Raw genomic sequence first — 24,200 nt, 5'->3', positions numbered from 1 at the left:
TAAAGAAACTGTTCAAAACTTTAAAAAATTGGTCCCAAACATTTATCATAGAAAGTGTACCAAGTGAGGAAGCTTTTCAGCCTCCAAGAAAAATATATTATGAATGTCCATTCTAGATATGGCCCAGGAGAATAATGGAAAAAGAAGAAGGTTCAGGACCTATGAGAACAATGAGCAAGAGACAAATTTCCAGGGAGTCACAGTCGCATCAAAAACTCCATAGGATTTCACGATGGCTCTGGCCCAGTGATGGCTTTGTGCCTCGCATTCTTTCCTTTTCCAAATGCAGGAGAGCAGTTATCTTATTCTGGTCCTACTACTGTCTATGGGGAGGATGGGGGGGTCTCTCAGACTTGATATAGAAATTTCCATATATCAACAAGAGTTTTTGCACCTTGAGTTTGATGTTATGATTGGGTGAAATTTGAGGATTTTTTACCTTGGAGATGGGATGAGTGTATTTTGTGTGTGAAGAGGAGTGATCCAAATATCGATAACCAGTAGGACAGCACAGACTACCCTTATTCGTATTCTGGGCTCAGCTATTTATCTGGTTCTTCTCATTTTTATAAGACAGAATTTTCTAGTCCCCTTATGTTTCAGTGAGGCCATGTGACTTCCTGGCCAGTGAGATGTGAGAGGAAATAACACAGGTCACTTTCGGGTCACAGCATTTAATTTCTGGTGCAAGACTTTCCAGACTTCAGCTTCCCCACCTTGATGATTCTGGAAGCATGCCTCAAGATGGGGCCTGAAGTGATCAGGACAGAGTCCCTTAATCTCTGCTGAATATTTAGCCTGAGTGACGATTATACTTTTATTCTGCTAGGTCTCCAAGACTTGGAAGGTTGTGTTATCTGAGTGCGACCTAGCCTCTCCGGACTGATAAGTCTACAAACAGCAAAATGTACATGTAACTTCACATATCTGTCTTTTCCTGACATATACTGACAAAATCTTTTCACACATTAATAAGCGGTGCTAGCTCACCCTGGATGCACAATTGAAGGATTATTAACATTATATGCAATATATTAAATAGTCAATACAGTGTTTTCTGGTAAATTTTTAAAGAAAACCTTCCTCTTGTAAAATCTCTAAAACTCTAGAAATAAGCAGGAGCATCAATGCTTGATTTCTGAGTTCCAGTCAGATCACACTAGGTGAAATGGTGAAAGAACCCAAAGGAAAAGTATAATTTTCTAGAATAAGTAACATATCAAAACCATTGTGAAAATTTAAAATTTAAATTTTACTGCCTGAAGAAGGCCCCCAGAGGAACAAAAGTGACAGTGTCCAACTGTGTTGTAAATATTAGGAAAAATTTATTTCTGATTGGCAGTCTGCTATAGATTCAAAATGACACCCACTGTGCTATGAGATTAAATGAGGTTCTTTAAATTCTTCTTCTTAATATTTTGGGAAGCTTGAAATAATCTTACTATTTCCAAAGAACAACTGACAAAATTAAAGAACTTTTTTCCCCTAAAATGGTGAACACAAAGTTTTATCATAAACTGCCCAATTTTTAGGTGCCATTTCTTATTCCAAAGAGAAATATGAGAGTAATGAATATTTCTGATGGTACTATAACAACTTTAAGGCCTTCCCCAATGGCTCAGTGGTAAGGGATCCACCTGCAATGCAGGAGACTCTGGTTCGATCCTTGGGTCAGGAAGATCCCCTGGTGGAGGAAATGGCAACTCGCTACAATATTCTTGGCTGGAAAATTCCATGGTCAGAGGAGCCTGGCAGACTACAGTTCATAGGGTCACAAAAGAGTCAAACATGACTGAGCACACACACAATAACAACTTTAAAACCTAAAAATAAAATATCAGAAGCAAAACCAATAGTTTTTTTCTTTAGTTTTCCCTTTTATTTATTTTAGATGGCAGGTAGCATTGGATAGGTTTATAATCTTTTCTAAAAGCATTTCATTTCTGCCATCATTTTAATATGAATTTAATTCTGCTGTTGGCTCTTCATGAAACATATTAGGATTAAAACTGTCGAAATATTCTTTACCAAAGCGAATTTCACCTTCTTCAAAAGGAACCTTGAATTTTCCCATTTAATTTCTGCAGGTTAAAAACAGCGTGATGAAAATAAAGTCAGTCTCTCTCCAGCTAAATTTTAATCCCCTAACCAGTAGGTATGGTGCAGACATTCATTCCCAGCATCTTCTAAGATGTGTGATGAGTCACTAGCTTTGCACTTACCTCTCTATTCTAAGGTTTTTCAATCCATTAAACTGACTACTTTCATTATAAGTGTAAAAGAAAATTCCAGTATTTACAAGTTCAATTTGGAGGGGGAGTGTCTTGAAAGGAATCAGGGGACACTTGGCATTCTGGGTGAAAGTTCAAGAGAAAGACCACATTCAGCTCTGAGAAAGACTTTGGGACTGTGGGATGAAATGCTGGGCAAAGTGGAAAAGTATTGCTCTTGAATGCCGGAGTCCAGCTCCAGCAGCCAGGGAATCAGCCTGAAGAGATGAGCTGTGTCGGCAGAAAATGATGCAGTCTCTGACTCAAGGCGCAGGACTGCATGTTTATTTCAAGGATCAGGTCTTCTCTTATACTTTGACAAAAGCATTAGGTCAGAGGTTTTACATTTTCAGCTCCCTGATGGCACCCCACTCCAGTACTCTTGCCTGGAAAATCCCATGGACGGAGGAGCCTGGTAGGCTGCAGTCCATGGGGTCGCGAAGAGTCAGACATGACTGAGCGACTTCCCTTTCACTTTTCACTTTCATGCATTGGAGAAGCAAATGGCAACCCACTCCAGTGTTCTTGCCTGGAGAATCCCAGGGATGGGGGAGCCTGGTGGGCTGCCGTCTATGGGGTCACACAGAATCAGACACGACTGAAGTGACTTAGCGGCAGCAGCAGCATCCAGATTTATTGTCTCCTTGTTGCCCTTCAAACAGAGTTCCTGCTTCAGCGACTTGTTTACTTGTGATTACATCGTAACTCATGCTTATGTCTGGTCTGCATACCACATTCCTCAGTTTATTTCTTATCTTTCTAAATCCTGCTTGCCCCTAGTATCTTAAGCTCACTATCTCCTAAAAAGGCTTCTAGCTATTCTTAATTATTCCTAAACCCTAAGCTCAGCAAACTTCCTTTGCCATAAACATTCCCCTCACAAACAGGTCTCAGATAACAATCCTTCCCATGGTCTCAAGCTGCTGCCTACCTGCTCATCCTGGAACATTCTTTGTAAAGATCCTTGAACAAATGTCAATGGTTACTTTATAGATTATTTTTTGGGGCACAACTGCAGAAGGCTTTGTGCTTTCTCATGCTTCTCTCAAGAACAATAAGCACCTTAACATTCTTTCCAGCCAACTCAACAGAAGAAAGGAAAGAACAAGTCAGAATCACAAGACCTAACTCCTTCATCCTGGGACCGTGCCTGTGGGATGAGGAGAGGCAGTTAGGGCCATGCCTCCATTTTGTCAGTAATGCCTAACTCGGCTCCCGACACTTGAAGTTCCTTGAGAAGTCAGTAAAGTCTACAGAAATTACAAACTGCTAAATGCAACATTTCTTTGGGGAAATGTTAAGAGTCAAGTCTGCATGATGGTGGACCTAGAGCCAAAACAGACTAGAGCCCACAAGACTATTACAGAAGGAGCCAACGTGGCAGGCGGACAACTGGATGACTTGTGGTTCTTTTCAACAGACATGGCATCCAGCCACAAAATTTATGAACAAAACTTTTAATACAGTTACTGCATTTGTAAACATGCAGCACAGTTGAAAACAAAGAATTTAAAACCACAGAAATATATTTTGTATCTAAGAATAAACGAATACTAAAGAATTACATTTTTAATTTTTTTTAAGGAAAGGGACATTTATTTTTGTCAAGCACTGACAGGAAGTTGGGTTCAGAAGCTCTAACTTTCATAGGATTCCATGAGTCTATTCTTCAAAGTATGCTGTGTGAGGTTGCCCGAGGGAACATTTGACCACCTCGACTTCTCCACCTCCATTCTTCTCCCGCTGAAAGTGAATGCTAATGAAATCCTCTACAACTTCTTCATCCGTCGTCTGAAGGTCTTTCAGTCCAGTCAGAAGCACTGTCCTCTTAGATACTCCTGAAAATACCTAAGGAGGAAAATAGAAAAATAAAAGATAAATGGCAATTTTCTAAGAACTTTGAATTGCAAAACTTTACATTTTATAAGCTCTGCTCAATATTTTGGACACTACCCTAAGAGAGACAAGGGGCCTCAGGAAGATTTTTCAAGGAAGAGAATATCAGAGTTAGATGTGAGTTTCAGAAAGATAACTCTGGAAGAATTGTGACAAGTGGAGGAAAGGAAGGCCAACTCTATGGACAGAGAGACCAGTTAAAGAAGTAGTGAGAAGTGGAAGTGAAAAAACTGAGTGATTAAATGGATGTTGGAGGTGACGCTAAACCAAGAGTTAGGCATGAGTTCTAGTTTTCAGGATTGTAGACTAGGTAGATCATGATGACCTTTCAGGAACAGAAAAGATGACCTTTCTTTTAGGAACAGAAAAAAGCAGCAGTAAAGATAATGAATTCAGAGAAAATAAGAAGGGAAAACCATTTTTAATGCCCAATGATAGTAGATATATGAGAAAAATGTAGTTATGTCTTCACATACAAAAATATAGTGCCACAGTCAATTAAATAAGGTACAGTTTCACATTAAAAAGTATTCTTAAAATAGAAAAATTCATACTGTACCAAGCAGATATGAAGAGACTATTTTGATATCCCTCATAAATAAGATTCAAATGAAAACAGAATCATAACTTTTTATTTTTGTGGGGATGGGGAGTCAAGCAATTAGCTTCCAAAATGAAAGAAAAAAGATGACTTTACCTGAAACTTTTTCAAGTGTGTTTCTGTGTATGGAGAAACTGTAACTCTATGGCAGTTTTGATTTATATAAAGAGGATAGTCTTTCATTTTCAAAATCTTGTCAGCAACTAGAAATAAATTTTTAAAAATTATTTTCTTCTTTATTATAGACATTTTCTTCTTTATCATAAATATTTTTAACCAAAGGTAAAACTTCCTTCAAATAGAATGTTAAAGTAAACAGTGACTTGAGTGATTAATTTTTAAGAAACTCTGGCAGGAGGAGAAGGGGACAGCAGAGGATGAGATGGCTGGATGGCATCACTGACTCGATGGACATGAGTTTGGGTAAACTCCAGGAGTTGGGGATGGACAGGGAGGCCTGGTGTGCTGCGACTCATGGGGTCACAAAGAGTCAGACACGACTGAGCGACTGAACTGAACTGAACTGAAAGTCCCTTTTAAACAATTCACAGTACATAATTTTGAAAAACATAAGACCAAATGATAACAAGACTTAGATAGCTCCATCTGTCTTAAACTATTAGTCAGTCAATGGACAGTGTGCTACAAAGGCCTCAGATAGACCCATCTTGAGGTACATAAAGTGGGATAACCATCTACAAAAAGTAACCCAGCCACCCTAACAAAACACAGTATTTCCCAATGTTTCAAGAAGTATACATGAAAAATATGATTAGAATACTCTCTCTCTATCTTTAGGTGAGAGATTTATAGAAAATTACTATATTACTATGAGATATATAAAATTACTGTAACTGATACATGACATTCAGTAAACCTCTGTAATGATGTTAATCAAAGGTGGAGGGGTGCTGAATGTCATCCAGAAAACATGAATGCAAATTAAAAAAAATTCATCGGTTTTCTCCAACATAAAAAATAATCAGAATTATTTTTAGAAGCATTTTTCTCCTAGAGGGGAAACAGCTAATGTGTCAGGATTGCATAAAGTTTAACAGAAACAGTTCTTAAGAATATCTGACCACTTCCTTTCTCCTCTCACCAGTCCACCTTGAATCAGCAATGTGGTACAGTGATTAAGAGTGCAGACCTTTGCTGGCGAGAACGTGGAGGAATTGGTACCCTGATACATTGCTGGTAGGAAGGCAATGGTGCAGTCACTGTGGAAAGCAGTATGGCAGTTCCTCAAACATTAAATATAGAATTACTATATTACCTAGCAATTCCAAAAAGATTTTGAAGAACATTCACTAACCATAACTACATAACAGGACAAAGGGAGTTTGGAAATTTAAGGAAATGTCTCAATTTTTATTAAATTAATGTTCTTTATTATTTCAATTTTCTTTAAAAAGCATGCATTTTTTATTATGAAAAAACCCAATCAGGCAATGGCTTTTAATTGTATGGTTGGATTTCTATCATATGTAGTAAACCCAGGAGAAGCCCTAAGAACTAACCAGAGCAAGAGACTTTTTTTTATTGAAAATTACTTGACTTTGGACACAGTGAGGGAAGGAGAAGTTGGGAGGAATTGAGACAGTAGCACTGAAAATAAAATAGATATGTAAACTAGACAGCTAGTGGGAAGCTGCTGTATAACACAGGGAGCTCAACGTGGTGCTCTATGACAGCCTGGGGGATGGGGTAGGGGACTGATGGGAGGTTCAAGAGGGAGGGGACATATGTATACTTATGGCTGATTCACATTGTTACATGGCAGAAGCCAACACAATATTGTAAAGCAATTATCCTCCAATTAAAAATAAATTAATAAAAAAGAAAGTCACTTGAACATATTAACAGAAGCAGCTGGAGAATCTTTTATTTTTAATCAAAATAATGTAAACCTCCCTAAGATGATTTTAAAAGTCCATTTCTACTGAAAAAGGGAACAGCTCTTCTCTCCAATACCCCCTTTTTCTTCCTGGTAACAATTCCCTCCATCTAAGAGACCCTTGTCAATGGTAAAAAGTGAGATGGAAGAGACAGTTTTATATATATACACATACATATAGATACATATGTGTGAAAGTGAAAGTCACTCAGTCGTGTCCAACTCTTTGTGACCCCATGGACTCTATAGTCCATGGAATTCTCCAGGCCAGAATATTGGAGTGGGTAGCCTTTTCCTTCTCCAGGGGATCTTCCCGACCCAGGGATTGAACCCCGGTCTCCCGCACTGCGGGCAGATTCTTTACCATCTGACCCACTAGGGAAGCCCTACATGGTAAAGAAGCTGCCTGCAATGCGGGAGACTGGGATTCAATCCCTGGGTCGGGAAGATCCCCTGGAGAAGGGAAAGGCTAACCACCCCAGTATTCTTGACTGGAGAATTCCATGGACAGAGGAGCCTGGCAGGCTACAGTCCACGGAGTCGCAAAATTTCTCTGGCACGCACCCACTGTGTGATCTTGGGTAAGCTACTTATCTTACATATGTCTTAGCTGCCTCATCATTAAAATGAATATAACACCTACATTCAGAGTTGTGCTGTGGATCAGAGGAGATGTATGTATAAAACACCTGGCTCCATGCCTGGCGGGAGATAAGAAAGCACTAACACGGAGGGACTTGTTATTTCTAATCTTATTCTTAACAGTATTCAGGAAAATCATTTTCAGGACACTACCATTTTATAAGGTTAAAAAATCCCTGTTATTATGCTGCCTAATAATTCCAAGTAAAAGAAATAGAAAAAGAAATATTTTCAGACCTGGCAGAGCATAACTTAAACGCTAGAGTACTGTTTAACTCTCTCAGTGCCGGAATACCTCCACTTTCCACAAAGGTGATGAGGGCGCTCCGGGTCTGCTTGTTATACTCCACATACTCCACTTCTCCGCCTCCGTTGCGAGACTTAGAGAAACTCAATTCTAGCTTGTCTCTCATCTGACTTTCTGGCAGTTCATCAGGAATGTCGGTAACGTTGATTTTCATTTTAGACACTCCTACGTGAACCTGGGAAATTGTTTCATGTTCAGGAATATGGATGAGAAGTGTCCGTGCTTAATAGCATTCTAAAAAGCTTTGATCACCATGTTACCTGGAATTTGACTCCTGAATTTAATGAAACTGGGTTGGCCGTGAGCATCACATTTTCATTCTGTACCTGCACATGATGGTATTCCATTCTGATCACATTTTGGGCAACTGAAAAATAATTTGGGAAGTATTAATTTCCAGTATTTCAATACATTTTTACACATTTGGCTTAACAAAAAATAATCCTGGAGAGTTTAACTTTTCTTTAATTTTTTTTTATTTTAAAAAAGTGTTTTTTTGGTGTTGTTTATTTTTGGTGATGCTGAGTTGCGGCGAGTGGGGCTTTCTCTCTAGTTGTGGCACATTGGCTCTAGAGTATGGGCTCGGTAGCTGTGGTGCACCATGGCGTGTGGTGCCCCATGGCATGTGCGGATCTTAGTTTCCAGACTAGGGATCAAAACTGCATCCCCTGCATTGGCAGGCAGGTTGTTAACCACAGGACCACCAGGGAAGTCCCCAAATTTTCTTTAATTTTCAGGGATCTTATTTTTACATTTTTCTTAGGATTTCTAAATGATAATGGTGTTGCCACCAAACGAGGATATATTAATGTCAAAATACATCAGCAAAAAGTTACAATGTAGAAATTCTCAAGTTTAAGAGACAAGCCTGATGATCCTTTAGAAATTCAGTACAGTCAACACCCCTCCTTTCCACTGCTGACAGAATTATCAGAGAATTCCCTCAGTACATTAAAGCACAGCCAGAAATTTCTTCCAGGTTGAGTAAGCTGGGAAGACTTTTGTAGGTCAGTGTCATTCTGACAATTAATCTTTTTTATCATTTCTCACTTCTTCTTAATATGTTACAAGCACCATAGAAATAAATATTTGTTCTTATCTCTGTCTTTCCCAAAGATTACATATTAAAGACCACATAGACTTAAATACCAAAGAGTGAGTCTTCATTTTTTTTTGGATGGCAGGTCATATTTAACAAAGAATTCTACTTTCACTAAAACGCTCTTGAGATCATTCATTAAAAAGTCAATAGCCTTGGTATACTGATCACAAAACTATCAAATCTAATATATCCATGCAAATAGGAAAGGCTCAGTAACATAATTTTGCCAAAAATCATTAAAATCTAACAGCAACTATATGTCAGTTTAAAATGCATGTATGTGTTTTTTTAAACTGTGTGACATGAGAGTTTATAACACTTTGTTGATATTGGAGCTGTTTATTCTAATATGTCATGAAGACAAAAGATGCCCAATCCTGGGCTTATAAACCTCTCATGTGTTTATGACAACCAGACAGCACACCACAGCCAGAAAAAGAGAGAAACAGGGCTGGAAAACAGGGCGTCATCATGTGGGAATTCAGATGCCTCGTACCATCATATGACTCTATCACTTGAATTATAGAGTTTTTGTTGTTGTTAATGACAACAGGCAAATAACAGAGGAGGCCAACTATAAGTAATACTTAGATGATGACCTTTCCCTCCCAATCCCCACCTCTCCCTCGCCCCCCAAACCTCCAACATCTGGTGATCTGACACAGCTGAGAGGCACTACTTGTGTTTCAACCCTTGTGACTCTGACTGTCAAAAGGCAACTCCTGTTGATTTGTGTAGGAACCCAAAGTTGTCCCAGAGGAGCAGGACGTCAGAGTCATGCCAAGGGTGGAAGCAGTGACACAGCTATCTCTGAAGAGAATCTTAATCTCAGCATCCCCAGGTAATTTCTATGCAGGATCCCAACTTTCCAAAGCCTCACTTCCATCTTTCAGTTATATCCCAGTGACCACTGCCAACGGCCAACAGGGCTCTTGCCCTCACCCTCCATCCACAGCTACAGGGGTGGAGCCAGGGTGGACAAAGAGTGTGTGCATATAGTGACCTGCCAGCATGCCTTTCTATTTATTTTCAGGCTATAGTAACTAACCAGGCATCAGGAGACATGAGTTATAATCATAGACTCCCAGTACCTGAGCACTGGAAAGGCTTGTGAAGACTATCTGCTCCCACTCATCACTTGACAAACTTGAGAACAGAGGCCCAGACGGTGGCCTGCTCAAAGGAACAGTGGTCCAGTAGAAGGACAAGGCTACTCGGGGTTTGGTTCGCAGCTCGGCTGTTTATCACCTGCATGGACCCTATGCAAGCAAGCTCTTGTTTCCTTAACTGAAAAATTTCTAACATGGAGCAATAATGACAACTAACATTTATTAAGTGTTTCTTATGTATCAGACACTGTGCTAAGTATTTTTTCAACACTTCTTATTTAATATTCAAAGCAACCCCATGAGGTAGGCACTGTCACAAAGCCTGCCATAAAAACTTGAGATTTATAAAGAACCCAACCCAAACTACACTTCTATAAAGAGGCAAAGCTGGAGACTTCCCTGGCCGTCCAGTGGCTACAGCTCTTTGTTCCCAATGCAGGGAGCCCAGGGTCGGTTCCGGTCAGGAAACTAGATCCCATGTGCCACACTAAGACCTGGTGCAGTCAAACAAATAAATAAAATACTGGGACTTCTCTGGTGGTCCAGCGGTTAAGAATCTGCCTTCCAACGCAGGGGACATGGGTTGGACTCCCTGTTGGGGAACTAAGATCCCACATGCCACAGGGCAACTAAGCCTACGCACTGCAACAAAGATCCCAAGTGATGCAACTACGACCCGACGCAGTCAATAAATAAATAAAGTGCTGTTTTGTTTTGTTTAAAAAAAAAAAAAAAAGAGGCAAATCTGGCATTCAAAGCTAGATTCTCCTCATTAAGGTGTCCCCAGTTCTCAAGAGGGTTCCACACCATGGCAAACATCAGGTCCCACTCCAAGTCTTTGACTCCAGAGCTCTTTTCATTCTCATGCCTTGTGCTGCTGCTGCTGCTAAGTCGCTTCAGTCGTGTCCGACTCTGTGCGACCCCATAGTCGGAAGCCCACCAGGCTCCCCCGTCCTTGGGATTCTCCAGGCAAGTACACTGGAGTGGGTTGCCATTTCCCTCTCCAATGCATGAAAGTGAAAAGTGAAAATGAAGTTGCTCAGTCATATCCGACTCTTAGCGACCCCATGGACTGCAGCCTACCAGGCTCCTCCATCCATGGGATTTTCCAGGCAAGAGTACTGGAGTGGGGTGCCATTGCCTTCTCCCTCATGCCTTGTGCACTTAGGTAAATCACTTAAACATCTGTGAATCTGGTTTCTTAATGATGTAAATAGTATCTCTATCTTATTACTTTTACAGAGTCATGTGAGTATAAAATGAGATCATGTCTGTCAGAACTCTCTGCTTTGCTACCTTGAAACATTATTACTAGTATTACCATTTGCAGGTAGCAGGAGTAATATAAAAATGCTGCTATTGGACATCACAACACGGGTTTGCTTTCTAGAGCGCTCATATTCTGCGCTAGTGATCATGTTCAAATCACTCAACATCTCAGAGTCTTGTTTTCTGGTCTGTAAAACAGGGATAATCATATCTACCTCAGGGCACCCCTGTGAGGATGAGACGAAATGATATAAAAATTCTAAAGCAATGGCCAAATATCTACAAAAACTCTTTGAAAGTCCCAGTGCTTTCTAAAGGTAACACGGTCAAGTTTTTGAACATTAGTCATACCTTCTTCTTTTTCAAAGGTAATAAGTGCTTGTCCTTTTTGCAGCTCATAAGGGACTTTTGAGCTCACTTGACATGAATAGGAGATATCTAAAAACTCGCTGTCACTCTCAGGATTCTCCACAGATGTGAACTTTATCTTTGTTTCAGGAATATCCTCATTAATCTAATTCAAACAGAAAGGCTTGATTAAAATCAACACAAGAAGTAACTTAAGTCCTTCCAATAATAATGTGATCTGATCATCCAATAATTCATTTTCCACTGCCATCAGAACCCCACAGAACACTGAGTGCCGTCTTATTTATTATCACTAGTAATTGCTTCTTCCCAGAAAAGTACTCAGTAATCTAGTCAAATGCTGATCCTTTAATATTATTTCACAGATGAAATTGTAAGTATATAGTCTCTCACTTTTTCTATTCAATCAATGTTTAAACTGGTCAATATTGTGTGTTGTTCGGGTCTTAAGCCTACATCATTCCTGCAGAAAAGTATCTTCTAAACAACTATCCCAATAATAGGCTGTTTCACAAAGGAATCATTGCACAGTATCTTTGGTCTCCTTGCAAAGAGGTATGAAATAGACATGGGTGCATACTGCAGTTATTTTGACAGCAAACTCAGGTAATGTCATCCAAAGAGAAACTCCTAAATTCAGTTCAGTAACTTAAAATTTATCAAATTTAAATTCCCCCTTCCTCAACACCTGTCCATCAACTTTTTAACCATTCCCACAACTTAGGTTTAAAAAATGTGAAAGGACACCACTAGCAAGATTTGTAAAAAAAAAAAAAAAAATCTGGAGGATAAAGTTAAGTGGTTATACTTAGGTGCTGAAAATCACTAGGATGAACAGGTCTTTGTTGTTTAGTCTCTAAGTCCTGTCTGACTCTTTTTGAAACCCCTTGGACTATAGCCCACCAGACTCCTCTGTCCAAGCAAGAATACTGGAGTAGGTTGTCATTTCCTTCTCCAGGGGATCTTTCTGATCCAGGGACCAAATTCAGGTCTCCTGCATTGGTAGGCAGATTCTTTACTACTGAGCTGCCAGGAAAACCCTGAACAGACAGTACAATCACACATAAAGGCACAAATGAGTCAGGTGTTTTCATTTCTATTTCTCATGGTCATTTTACATGTTGCAAGAAAAAGTGTTATCATGAAGAGATTAGAAAAAGCCAATGAGTCATTTGGTCTAATCTGACATTTATTCTACAATTTGACATGTCACTTTGGTAGAATTTCTGATTACCGTAAGTCTGATTTCAAAACAATCTGCAGTGTGAAAAGACAGTTTCCCAATAATGGAGAAACATCCAGTATACCCAGAATTGTCAAGAGCTTTCCCCAGTGAGAGTGAGAATGCCTGCTTCTAGTCCTGAGCGCACCATGGCAGGGAGCAATGCACTCGGGGTCCCTAGACCCCAGTTTTCAGTCCTCTGTGAAGTTGATCAACTGAGCTGGCTGGGTTCCCAAGGCCCTTTTGGGTTGTAGGATTAAGTGATTCTAGCTCCGGTCTAAAAATTATGAAGGATCTTAACAGAGACTTCTCTAAACCTCACAAACACAAGAAACCTCACTTTTGATATTTAACATTCTACCCCCAACTTCAGAAATAAAAAGTGATAATGCTTTAAGTATTTTAACAATCTGGGTTTTGATGAAGAAAAAAGGAGTGAGAGCTGTCTAATTCAAACAAAGGAAAAATTAAGAAACAATTTAAATGGTGAAAATACTCTTCCAATTTTTTTTAAAACTGTGAAACTCACTTAAATTATTACTTGGATGAGGAGAGCAATGAAAGAACTTAGAAGACCAAGAATTTGATCCAAAAGTGATTGATAATGACCATCATTGGGGGCTGTGTGTTGTATTAATGTATACATGAATATTAAAACATGCATTAGCATAAATGTGTGAGTGAGTGAGTGTGTGAACTTGCTCAGTCGTGTCCGATTCTTCGCGACCCTATGGGCTGTAGCCCGCCAGGCTCCTCCGTCCATGGGATTCTCCAGGCAAGAATACTGGAGTAGGTTGCCATTTCCTTCTCCAGAGGATCTTGCGGACCCAGGGATTGAACTCAGGTTTCCCACAATGCGGGCAGACCCTTAACCATCTGAGCCACCAGGGAATCCCAACATAAATGTACAGCAAGATGAAATTTTACAGAGAGATCACGCACCTGTGACCAGCAACCAGATCAATCATCAGAACAAGACGAACAACTCAGAAGCCCTCTGGGGTTCCCTTCCAGTTTCTACCTGCCTCTAACAGTAAACACCATACTAACTTCTAACACTGTGCTTTTGTGCTCTACTTAAGTCAAAGCATATGGTATGCCCTCTTTTTTCTTTTTTGGCTCAACACTGTGTCTATGAAATTCATCCATATTATTGCATATAGTTATTGCCTGTTCATTTTCATTGCTGTGCAGTATTCCATTATGTGAATACACCCCAATTTATAAATTCATTCTACTATGGAGGGAGAGTTGAGTGGTTTTCAGTTTGGAGCTGTTGCAAACAATGGTGACATGAATGATCATAATGTCTTAGAAATGACTTCTGTATCATTAAATTTCTTTTTCTGAAAAAAAATAGCATCTGTTAAAAATGAGATACAAAAATAATTAAAGGGGTACCTGGGAGGTCCTGGTGGTCTCCTGTAACTCAGCTTCAAGTTTTTTGATCTCCTCCTTTAACTGAATATTTTCCTTTGTAATTTCACTAATTAATTTCTAAAAAATAAAATAACAGTCCAAATTTAAAGAGCCTCAACCTCATTTTCCAAATGAGTTAAAGAAGCAAAATTTCTCTCTCTGAACAAGGCAAAGAAAGAACATTAGATAGTCTCAGAATAAATATGATCACATGAATAAACATTTATATAATGTTATACATCATTATCTGTTGATTTTCCTACCACTGCCAATGATTATTATCTCTATCATACAAACAAGGAAACCACCTTTCGTGCTAGACCAAGGTCACAGAAATGTTTATAGTAGAGCAAGGATTGAGACCCATGGCTTCTGAATCTTAGCACAGTGCTCTACCAACTCGTTCCTAGCTATTTGTGACTCCAACATGAATTTTAAATTGCACCATAATTGTGGACATATGTTAGTCTGGGGCAATTAAAGATTTTTTTTTCCACAGTATAGCTTAGGTAGTTTAAAGCATAGCCTCCATTCCATCTTGGGTCTGATCATATAATTGTTAACAAAGCTCTTAACTTCTAGGTGCAAGTCAAAGAAATGAGAGGAAGTGAAAAAGCAGTTAATGTGAGTTGCGTAAGAGAAAGAATAGAAATGTGATTCTTCTTGTCAGTCTTGAATACTAGAAGTAAAAAAAAAAAAAAAAAACTGAAAACCCTAATATCCTCCCAAATTCAAGCTAATGTTAGACAAAGACATATGAAACATGCCTCACTGCAAAACCAATAGATATAAGTCAATTTTTAATAGTACTCAGTAATTTTTCCTTTTTACCTGGTTTTGTTTATCTTTCATAATTTCTTCAGCTTGCTCACATTCCTTAAGAACTTGTTCTTTGTTATCTTCATCAGCTGCCATGACTCCCTAATTATTATAAAAAATAAATACTTCACAAACTAGTATAGCCACTATGGAGAAGTGTGTGGAGATTCCTTAAAAAACTGGAAATAGAACTGCCATAAGACCCAGTAATCCCACTGCTGGGCATACACACTGAGGAAACCAGAATTGAAAGAGACATGTATACTCCAATGTTCATTGCAGCACTGTTTACAAAAGCCAGGACTTGGAAGCAACCTAGATGTCCCTCAGCAGACAAATGGATAAGAAAGCTGTGGTGCATATACACAATGGAGTATTACTCAGCTATTAAAAAGAATGCATTTTAATCAGTTCTAATGAGGTGGATGAAACTGGAGCCTATTATACAGAGTGAAGTAAGTCAGAAAGAAAAACATCAATACAGTATATTAACGTATATATATGGAATTTAGAAAGATGGTAACGATGACCCTATATGTGAGACAGCAAAAGAGACACAGATGTAAAGAACAGACTTTTGGACTCTGTGGGAGAAGGCGAGGGTGGGATGATTTGAGAGAATAGCATTGAAACATATATATTATCATATGTGAAACAGATCACCAGTCCAGGTTTGATGCATGAGACAGGGTGCTCAGGGCTGGTGCACTGAGATGACCCTGAGGGATGGGATGGGGAGGGAGGTGGGAGGGGGTTCAGGATGGGGAACACATGTTGATTCATGTGAATGTATGGCAAAAACCACCACAATCTCGTAAAGCAATTAGCCTCCAATTAAAATAAATAAATACTTCAAAAATGGTACATACACACAAAGTCAAGAAGAACAAATATCTTTTACCCTTTTATGGATAAAACATCTCTTCTTTGCTATATCTTTTCCCCTACCACCAAAGTCTTTATTATCATGTGAATTATATTCAAACAAATTCTGTATTTCAAATAACTTTCACATCTATAAATATTTAAAAGGTTCTAAAAATCCTTTGCATTTCAATACCATAATAAAACAATAGGTATTAACATTCCTTTGTAGTTCTCATCTCAATCATGATATGACGCTCCATTTTAAAAGACTATTATTTCAGTCCTCTAGACTTTTTCCAAAGGCTTTAATTTAAATATTTAATTCTCCTTATTATACTCCAAGAATGTAACAGAGTGAAAATATCTCCAAACACCTTTCCTCTATGATAACAGAGGTTTTCATAAAACTTCCCCTGAGTTCATACACTTGAACATGAAAAAAAAAAATTCATATTTATTGCTAAAAATCTCTGATTGAAATGGCATTCTCTTCAAATATGAATATAGGCAACAGGTCACATGGTATTTGCAGCACCCGTGACAAAAGTCACCAGGGCATGTGCCTCAATTACTGAAGCCCTTGTGCCCTAGAGTCCATGCTCTGCAGCAAGAGAACCCAGCACAATGAGAAGCCCAAGCCCTGCAACTAGAGTAGCCCTCCCTCACCACACCCAGAGAAAAGCCCTCACAGCAACGAAGACCCAGCGAAGATCATAATAATACAGTCTTATAATCAACTGTAGTATACCGGTAAAGTAGAAAGTGAAGTAAAGTGTTGGTCGCTCAGTGTCCGACTCTGCGACCCCATGGACTGTAGCCCACCAGGCTCCTCTATCCATGGGATTCTCAGGCAAGAATACTGGAGTGGGTTTCCATGCCCTTCTCCAGGAGATCTTCCTGACCTAAGGATCGAACCCCAGCCTCTTGGGTCTCCTGCATTGGCAGGCAGGTTCTTTACCACTAGCGCCACCTGGGAAGGTATCAGTATACTGGTATACATTACTAAATTAAAAATTTGCTTTTTAAATAACACTGATAATCATATTTCAATATAATTGGTTTCCTATATAATTCTCTGTATTTTCTTTTAGACTGCTTAAAATACTTTTTGAGAAAAGCTCATAGGCTTTATCAGACTGACATCAAAAGAGTAAAAAGTCTTGCCTGCATATGAATTTACCTAAATGAGGAAGTCCCAGATCAAACATGACACAAGGAATATCACAACTATTTTTACTGTTTTAGAAGCATATTAATAATGTGTCTATCAACACAATCTTCCAAGATTTCAACTGACTAAATTCTCACTATTCCTATAGAACAAACAGAAAACACAGGTATTCCTCTTTAAAAATACAATAGAAGATTAGCAAAAAATTAATTATGGCTTAGTTTACTCAGTGTGAACCCAAGCAGTGTCCAAAAAATGGGTCATATGGTAATTCTACTTTCAATTTTTTGAGGATTTTCCATAACTATTTCCCATAGTGAATGCACCAATTTACACATTCACATCAGGAGTGCACAAGGGTTCCCTTTTCTCCACATCCTCACAGCATTTGTTAACTCTTGTCTTTTTGATGATGGCCATTCCAATAGATGTAAGGTGTTATCTCACTGGGATTTCAATTTACCTTGCACTAGTGATTAGTAATGTTGAGCATCTTTTCATGTTCCTATAGATCTATCATATACCTTCTTTGGAGAAATGTCTTTTTAAGTCCTTTTGCCCAGTTTTTAATTGAGTTATTTTATATTTTAGTATTGAGTTTCATGAGTTCTTTATATATTTTGGATATTAACCCCTTATCAGATATACTGTAGCTTCCCCTGTGGCTCAGCAGGTAAAGAATCCACCTGCAATGCAGGAGATGCAGGAGACACAGTTTTGATCCCTGATCAAAACAATCCCTTGGAGAAGGAAATGGCAGCCCACTCCAATGGACTGGATTTTCCTGCCTGGAAAATTCCATGCACGGAGGAGCCTGGCGGGCTACAGTCAAAAGGGTGGCCAAGAGTCTGACATGAAAGCACTGTACATATACATACATCAGATACATGGTTTGGAAATATTTTTTCCCATTCCATAGGCTGTCTTTTTACATTGTTTATGGTTTCTTTTACTGCACAGAAGCTGTTTAGTTTAATATGGTCCTGTAACTTCCCAACTTCACTTCTGGAAATATACCCAAAGGAAAAGAAAATCCTAACTTGAAAAGACTTCTGTATCCCCCGTTCATTGCAGCATTATTTATAATAGCCAAGACATGGAAACAACCTACGTGTCCATCAGTGGATGAATGAATAAACAAAGTGTTGTGTGTATGTGTGTCTATATATATATATATATATAGTGATTATATACATTGTGATATTATTCAGCCATAAAAAAATGAGGAAATTCTACCATTTGCAACAACATGGATGGACCTTGAAGGCATGATGTTAAGTCAGATAGAAAAAGACAAATATTGTATGATCTCACATATAGAGTCTAAAAAAAAAAAAAGAAACCAAATAAAACTCATAGAAGAAAAAGACCAGATCTGTGCTTACCAGAGGTAGAGGGTGGTATGGAGGGTGATTTAGAGGAAAGTGGTCAAAAGCTACAAACTTCCAGTTATAAGATAAATAAGTAGTAGGTATGTAATGTACATCATGATGACTGTAGCTAACACTGCTATGATACATAAGGAAGTTGTTAAGAGAGTAAATCCTGAGTTCTTATCACAAGGAGAAATTTTTTTCTGTCTTTTTTTTTTTTGTATCTATATTACAAGATGGATGTTAGCGGAACCTAATATGGTAATCATTTCATAATATGTGTGAGTCAAGCCATCGTGCTATAAACTTGTACAGTGGTGTATGTCAATTATTTTTCAGTAACACCAGAAAAAGAAAAAAAGAAGCATCAGCAGTCATGAAGCACCTAGATCTTGGCTTCTAATCTAGTTTCCAATGAAAGGATCTCCTTTGAGCAAAAAGGAGCCCTCAAAATGGCAGGAATACACAAGATGAGCACGGAGGCTCCCAGTGGCCAAAGGTACATAAACATGATTTATCAAGTAAGTAAAAATGTGGAGGACAATAGGAGCCAGGTTCTTCATTGTCAGAGAAGGTGACTGTAAATATGGAAAGGGAGAAAAATAGAATTAATGCTATGAAATGGAACTGGAGATATCAGTATAACCTCATGATTTCTGATGGATTGACAGGAAAGTACAGAAATTTAAATATAGGTATAAGTGTGCATACATGTGATATTTCCCAGTTCTGTCTGCTAAAAGGGCCTGGAAACAAAGACAATAGCAATGAGCACATTTAGCATCCAGAAATTGGTTTCTAATACCATTCTCAGCTACCAGGAACCAAGGCTATTCAGAGAAATGGCCGTTTCTAGAACTGGGACAGGAAAGGTATAAGACAAGCATCTTATGATGCCAGAAAGCAAAAAGTGCTCAAAGAATGATGAGAATATGTCACAAGAACGGAGTCCAGCTTGAGGGGGTTCTTACTGGAAAAATTTGGGTAAATTGATTAAGCATAGAGATAAATGACAGTAATAATTAAATCCACTTAGTACTAAAACAGATAGATAGATTGATATTTTCATGAAAAAAGGACCATTTAAGTAGCTTAAAATACTTGCCCACAAGTACTGCTAACCAAATTCAAGTGCAATCTCAATCACTTAGGTGTTTTGAGTACTCACCAGTTCTGGCACTCACCAGCTCTGCAGGAGATCAACAACTTCAGTAGGGGTAACTATCAGCATGCCCTTTTGCACTGAACATATCAAGCTGATTTTCAAGAATATAAGCACCACAAGGGCAGTGATTTTTGTTTTGTTCTCAAAAGTATGCCCTACTTCATCCAGAACGATACTGGAACAGTACCAAAAGAATGCTAGGAACATAGTTTGTACTCAAGAAATGATATCTTTAAATTGTGTTAAAGTTTCCTTACACTAAGCAACCTGTTCTTGAACTTCACATAAGTAGAATAATTTAGCATGTATCCTTTTATATGTGCTAAAGTTTTAAACTCAACATGTTTTGGGGATTTGTTCATGTTATTGCATGTATTAGTAGCTTATCCCTTTTTATTGCTGTGTAGTATTCCTTGCATGGATAGTTCACACTTGGTTTATCCATTCTCCTGGTGGTGGGTATTTGGTTGTTTTCAGTTTGGGCGTCACTATGAAGAAAGCTTCTTAAAGCAAAACAATAACAAAAGAAATACTTCCCAAAAAAACACTTATTAATTTCAAAGGGGAACGGAGTAAATTTTAGTGAAGAAGCCAGGCAGACACCACTATAATGAAGTAGTCAAAGTAAATAATGAGATACATCCAAATTATCTGACATATGATAGGCCCACCAAGAACACAGCAAGACTTCTGTGATATTCCTGCCAAAGATGCATCAGCTGAATCTAAGAATGAGGAAACAGGAAACACACTGACCTGTTCTCTTCAAAAGTGTTAAGCACATGAAAGCCAAGTAAAGACTGAGAAACTGTCCCAGACAGGAGGCTAAAGATACATCGTAACTAAACACCAGGCATAATTCTTAACTCTGTTTGCTATACACTATGTAACAGGGACAACTGGCAAAATTCAAACTAGATTGAAGGATTAGATGGCATTAATGTACCTATATTAATTTTCTGATCTTGATCGCTGTATTGTAGTTATGTAAAGAACACCTTTTCTTTTTTTTCTTACAGGAAATAAATACTCAAGACTTCCAGGTTAATGGGTCATGATACCTACACTCAAATAACTCAAGAAAAAGAAAAGTTGTTACTTGTAACTTTTCTGTAAGTTTGAAAGGGTTCAAAAAAATTTTTTAAGATACATATTAGTAGTTGTTATTGCATCAACAACTGCAGAGTCTTTACAACCGTATTCATCCCAGATCTTACACAATTTAACCCCAACTAGTCTTTCATGCATTGGAGAAGGAAATGGCAACCCACTCCAGTGTTCTTGCCTGGAGAATCCCAGGGATGGGGGAGCCTGGTGGGCTGCCGTCTATGGGGTCGCACAGAGTTGGACACGACTTAAGTGACAGCAGCAGCAGTCTTACTAGAAGACTAGAAGAAAGTAGAAGCAATGGCACCCCACTCCAGTACTCTTCCCTGGAAAATCCCATGGATGGAGGAGCCTGGTAGGCTGTAGTCCATGGGGTCGCTAAGAGTCGGACATGACTGAGCGACTTCACTTTCACTTTTCACTTTCATGCACTGGAGAGGGAAATGGCAACCCACTCCAGTATTCTTGCCTGGAGAATCCCAGGGACAGAGGAGCCTACTGGGCTGCCGTCTATGGGGTCGCACAGAGTCGGACACGACTGAAGCGACTTAGCAGTAGCAGTCCTACTTTGGCCACCTCATGCGAAGAGTTGATTCATTGGAAAAGACTCTGATGCTGGGAGGGACTGGGGGCAGGAGAAGGGGACGACGGAGGATGAGATGGCTGGATGGCACCACCGGCTCAATGGACGTGAATTTGAGTGAACTCTGGAGTTGGTGATGGACAGGGAGGCCTGGCGTACTGCAGTTCATGGGGTCGCAAAGAGTCAGACATGACAGAGCGACTGAACTGAACTGAACTGAGTCTTATTTAGACAACTCCTGGACCAGGTTCCTTAACCATACTGAACAATCTAAGGGTTTCTCTTCTCCCTCATGTCCCTCAATGTCACATCCTCCCTCCCCTGCCAACCTTAATTTCCACTTAATGAAATCCTATTGTTCTTCAATGTCCATCCCAAATCCCCCCCTCCCCACCCAAGTTCTTGAAGTCATTTCTGATTCCCCCAGATGATGTTACTTCTCCCCCATCACCTCTTTTGGGGAGCTTTATTTGTGTACTTGTGTCATTTTCCATGGCAAGATGGTCATGACCTTGAGGCCAGGGACTACATTCCCTCTTCCTTGTATCCATTCAGAGAGCGAGTTCACATACTGAAAACACTTAATGTTTATAGGACTGCCTGGTATCTTGACTCAGGTATTTGCTCAGCCCCGGACACCTGGGGCATGCAGTGTTCTATGCAATGTTCTCATTACATTTCCAGAAAGCAGAAACTGCAACGTTCTTTAACTGCTTTTTTAAGTCTATTCTTAAATGCTTGTAATAAAAGCTCTCCATAATACATTTAACTCATATAAATGGTCTACTACATCATATTCCCAGAACTTGTTACAGCATATCTAGTATCTGGATACTTTCCCTCCTTGACGAATGGGATGTATAGTAATAGCTTTCCTTTTATGCACTCAAAGGTAGGCAAAATAATGGCCCTTTTAAAGAGGTCCACATCCTAGCCCCCATAGTCTGTGAAAATGTTGGGTTATGCTGCAAAGGAGAACTAAGGTTATAGACTGAATTAAGGTTGCTAATTTACAGCTGACTTTATAATATAAAGCTCTTCCTGGATTATTGGTGGGGAAAAATGTAATCACCAGGGTCCTTCTTCAAAGTGAAAGAGGAAGGCAGAAGAGCAGAATCAGAGTGAGACGTGACAAGGGAAAAATAGTCAGAGAGATGCAATGCTGTTGGTTTTGAAGATGGAGAAAGGGCACCACTGAGCCAAAGGAGATGAGCAATCTATAGAAGCAGAAAAGACGAGAAAACAGGTTCACACCACTAGTCTCCAGAAAGGCAGGCAGAGCAGCTGACACCTTGATTTTAACCTAGCGACGCCCACCCAGACTTATACTGAATTTTTTTTTTTTCCCCTTTGGTGGTAATTTGGCCAGGTTGCAGGGCATGTAGGACCTTAGTTCCTCGACCAGGGATCAAACCCACGACCTCTGGAATGGAAACACAAAGTCTAACCACTGGACAGCCAGGGAAAACCCCCATACATAATTTTAAGATAAATCTGTAGCTTTTAAGGTTTTACTGAGTCCATGGTAATTTATTATGGCAGCAAATGAAAAAAACAGTACAAATCACCTCCACCTGTTCACCACCTATTTCCCTAACATATTCACTGTGGTGCCAGGACTGATAGAGGCAAAGCTTCCCATACGCATGCCTGGCAGCAAAAACAAGGAAATGAGGCAAAGGCAGGAAAAAAGGAGGTGGAGATGCACAGACACGATTGCTTCTTGTTGTTTTTTAACTTATGTGTGCCGCATAGATAGGGGAACACCACATTCTGTTTTGGATGTCTCTTTAAATAAAATCCCTGTATGTTCTGAAAAATCAGGTACGACTGCCAAACCCTGCGCCTGCCAAGAGAATCTCCCTAAGGAATCTGTTTTCCTAAGAACTTTCTCCAGAGACACTACAGAAACAGTGGGGAAACACAAACCATTTTAAGTTTCAATTTCCTAAATGAAGCAAAGCAAAGGAGACGGGGTCAGAGGCCTGGACTGCAGGCAGAAAGCCCCGCGGGCAGGGGGCAGGCGCGCCCCCTCGGCGGCTAGGTGGTCCCCACGACCTCGGCAGCGGGCAGCGCCGGAGGGCGGCGCAGGGGAGTGGGGCGCAGAGCCAACGACCCCCCCACTCTCCGCCAGGCGTCCCCACCAACCCTCAACCCTCCCGGAGGTCCCCGGCCCCGCGGAGCCCGCCTTGTCGCCACTCACGGCCTCTCCAGCCCGGGCCCACTAGGAGCAGGAACGGCAGCGCGGGAAGGGGTCGCCCACTCACGCGCCTCGGCCGGCCGAGCGCCGCGCCCAGGTTCCCGGAAACCTCGCTGGCAGCGCGGGTAGCCGCTGGAACCCTCGGGGCCTGGCTGGGGCTCCCTTGTCCGGAAGCGCCTTCAGCCTTTTTCAAATGGATGGCTCGCGGATCAACAGTTTGCTTCCTTTTAAAAAAAAAAGAAAGAAAGAATAAAAGAAGAAAACTACCAAAGGATGAGTTTCTTTCAGTCTAGTCACTGGTCGAATACCAAACCGGGTTCTCCAATGATTAGTCACCAACAAGTTATACCTATTTTCACTTTCGATTCTTAAAATGTGTTGGTTTTGTTTTTGTTTGGAGGAAATCAACTCCCAAAGTATTCCTGAAGTTTCCATAAACACTCATTTTAGGACATGTTTTAAAAATCACTCCTTCGGACTTGTATCCCAGGACGTGTTCTTGGAAAAATGGACAGAAACCAAATAAAGCCAAGTGGCAGTCTCTCTTCAGACAGTAACTCTCACTGTAATCTGTTGGTCACTATAACCTTAATCCACAAATCCTCGCAGCCAGCACAAGGTCTACTTTTGTGTGTTTCTTTTGTAACTTCGCAGGAAATTGGAAAAGTGTGGTGTTCAGCTGATTTCTGTGATCCATGTCCCTTGAAACTTTTCTTATAATCTTTGGCATTATTGTGAAGCTTGTAAACAAATATTTCACTAGGTGTGATCTTTTTCTTTGAAATGGAAAACATCTGGTTTATTTCAAAAAC

General features: G+C 39.8%; 1 protein-coding gene across 4 annotated transcripts; it reads right to left on the bottom strand.

The window, feature by feature from the left end:
- Positions 1-3,824: 3,824 nt before the first annotated feature.
- Positions 3,825-23,906, bottom strand: NMI (N-myc and STAT interactor). Of its 4 annotated transcripts, none has more exons than XM_061438298.1 (8): positions 23,656-23,906; positions 14,935-15,024; positions 14,086-14,181; positions 11,445-11,607; positions 7,874-7,980; positions 7,602-7,788; positions 4,864-4,970; positions 3,825-4,118 (listed from the first exon to the last, which is right to left on the bottom strand). In XM_061438298.1, exons 1-8 carry the CDS (start codon positions 23,821-23,823, stop codon positions 3,933-3,935), a joined length of 1,104 nt encoding a protein of 367 aa, XP_061294282.1. In that variant the 5' UTR covers positions 23,824-23,906; the 3' UTR covers positions 3,825-3,932. The 4 variants fall into 4 exon arrangements, with proteins under 4 accessions (XP_061294282.1, XP_061294292.1, XP_061294297.1 ...); XM_061438308.1 differs by having other exon boundaries at positions 23,392-23,720; XM_061438313.1 differs by having other exon boundaries at positions 23,456-23,720.
- Positions 23,907-24,200: the final 294 nt, after the last annotated feature.

Source organism: Bos javanicus, chromosome 2 (assembly GCF_032452875.1).
Source record: "Bos javanicus breed banteng chromosome 2, ARS-OSU_banteng_1.0, whole genome shotgun sequence".
Classification (NCBI taxonomy): domain Eukaryota; kingdom Metazoa; phylum Chordata; class Mammalia; order Artiodactyla; family Bovidae; genus Bos; species Bos javanicus.
The sequence above is the reverse complement of the archived record's forward strand: the minus strand, read 5'-3'. Positions and strand labels throughout refer to the sequence as shown.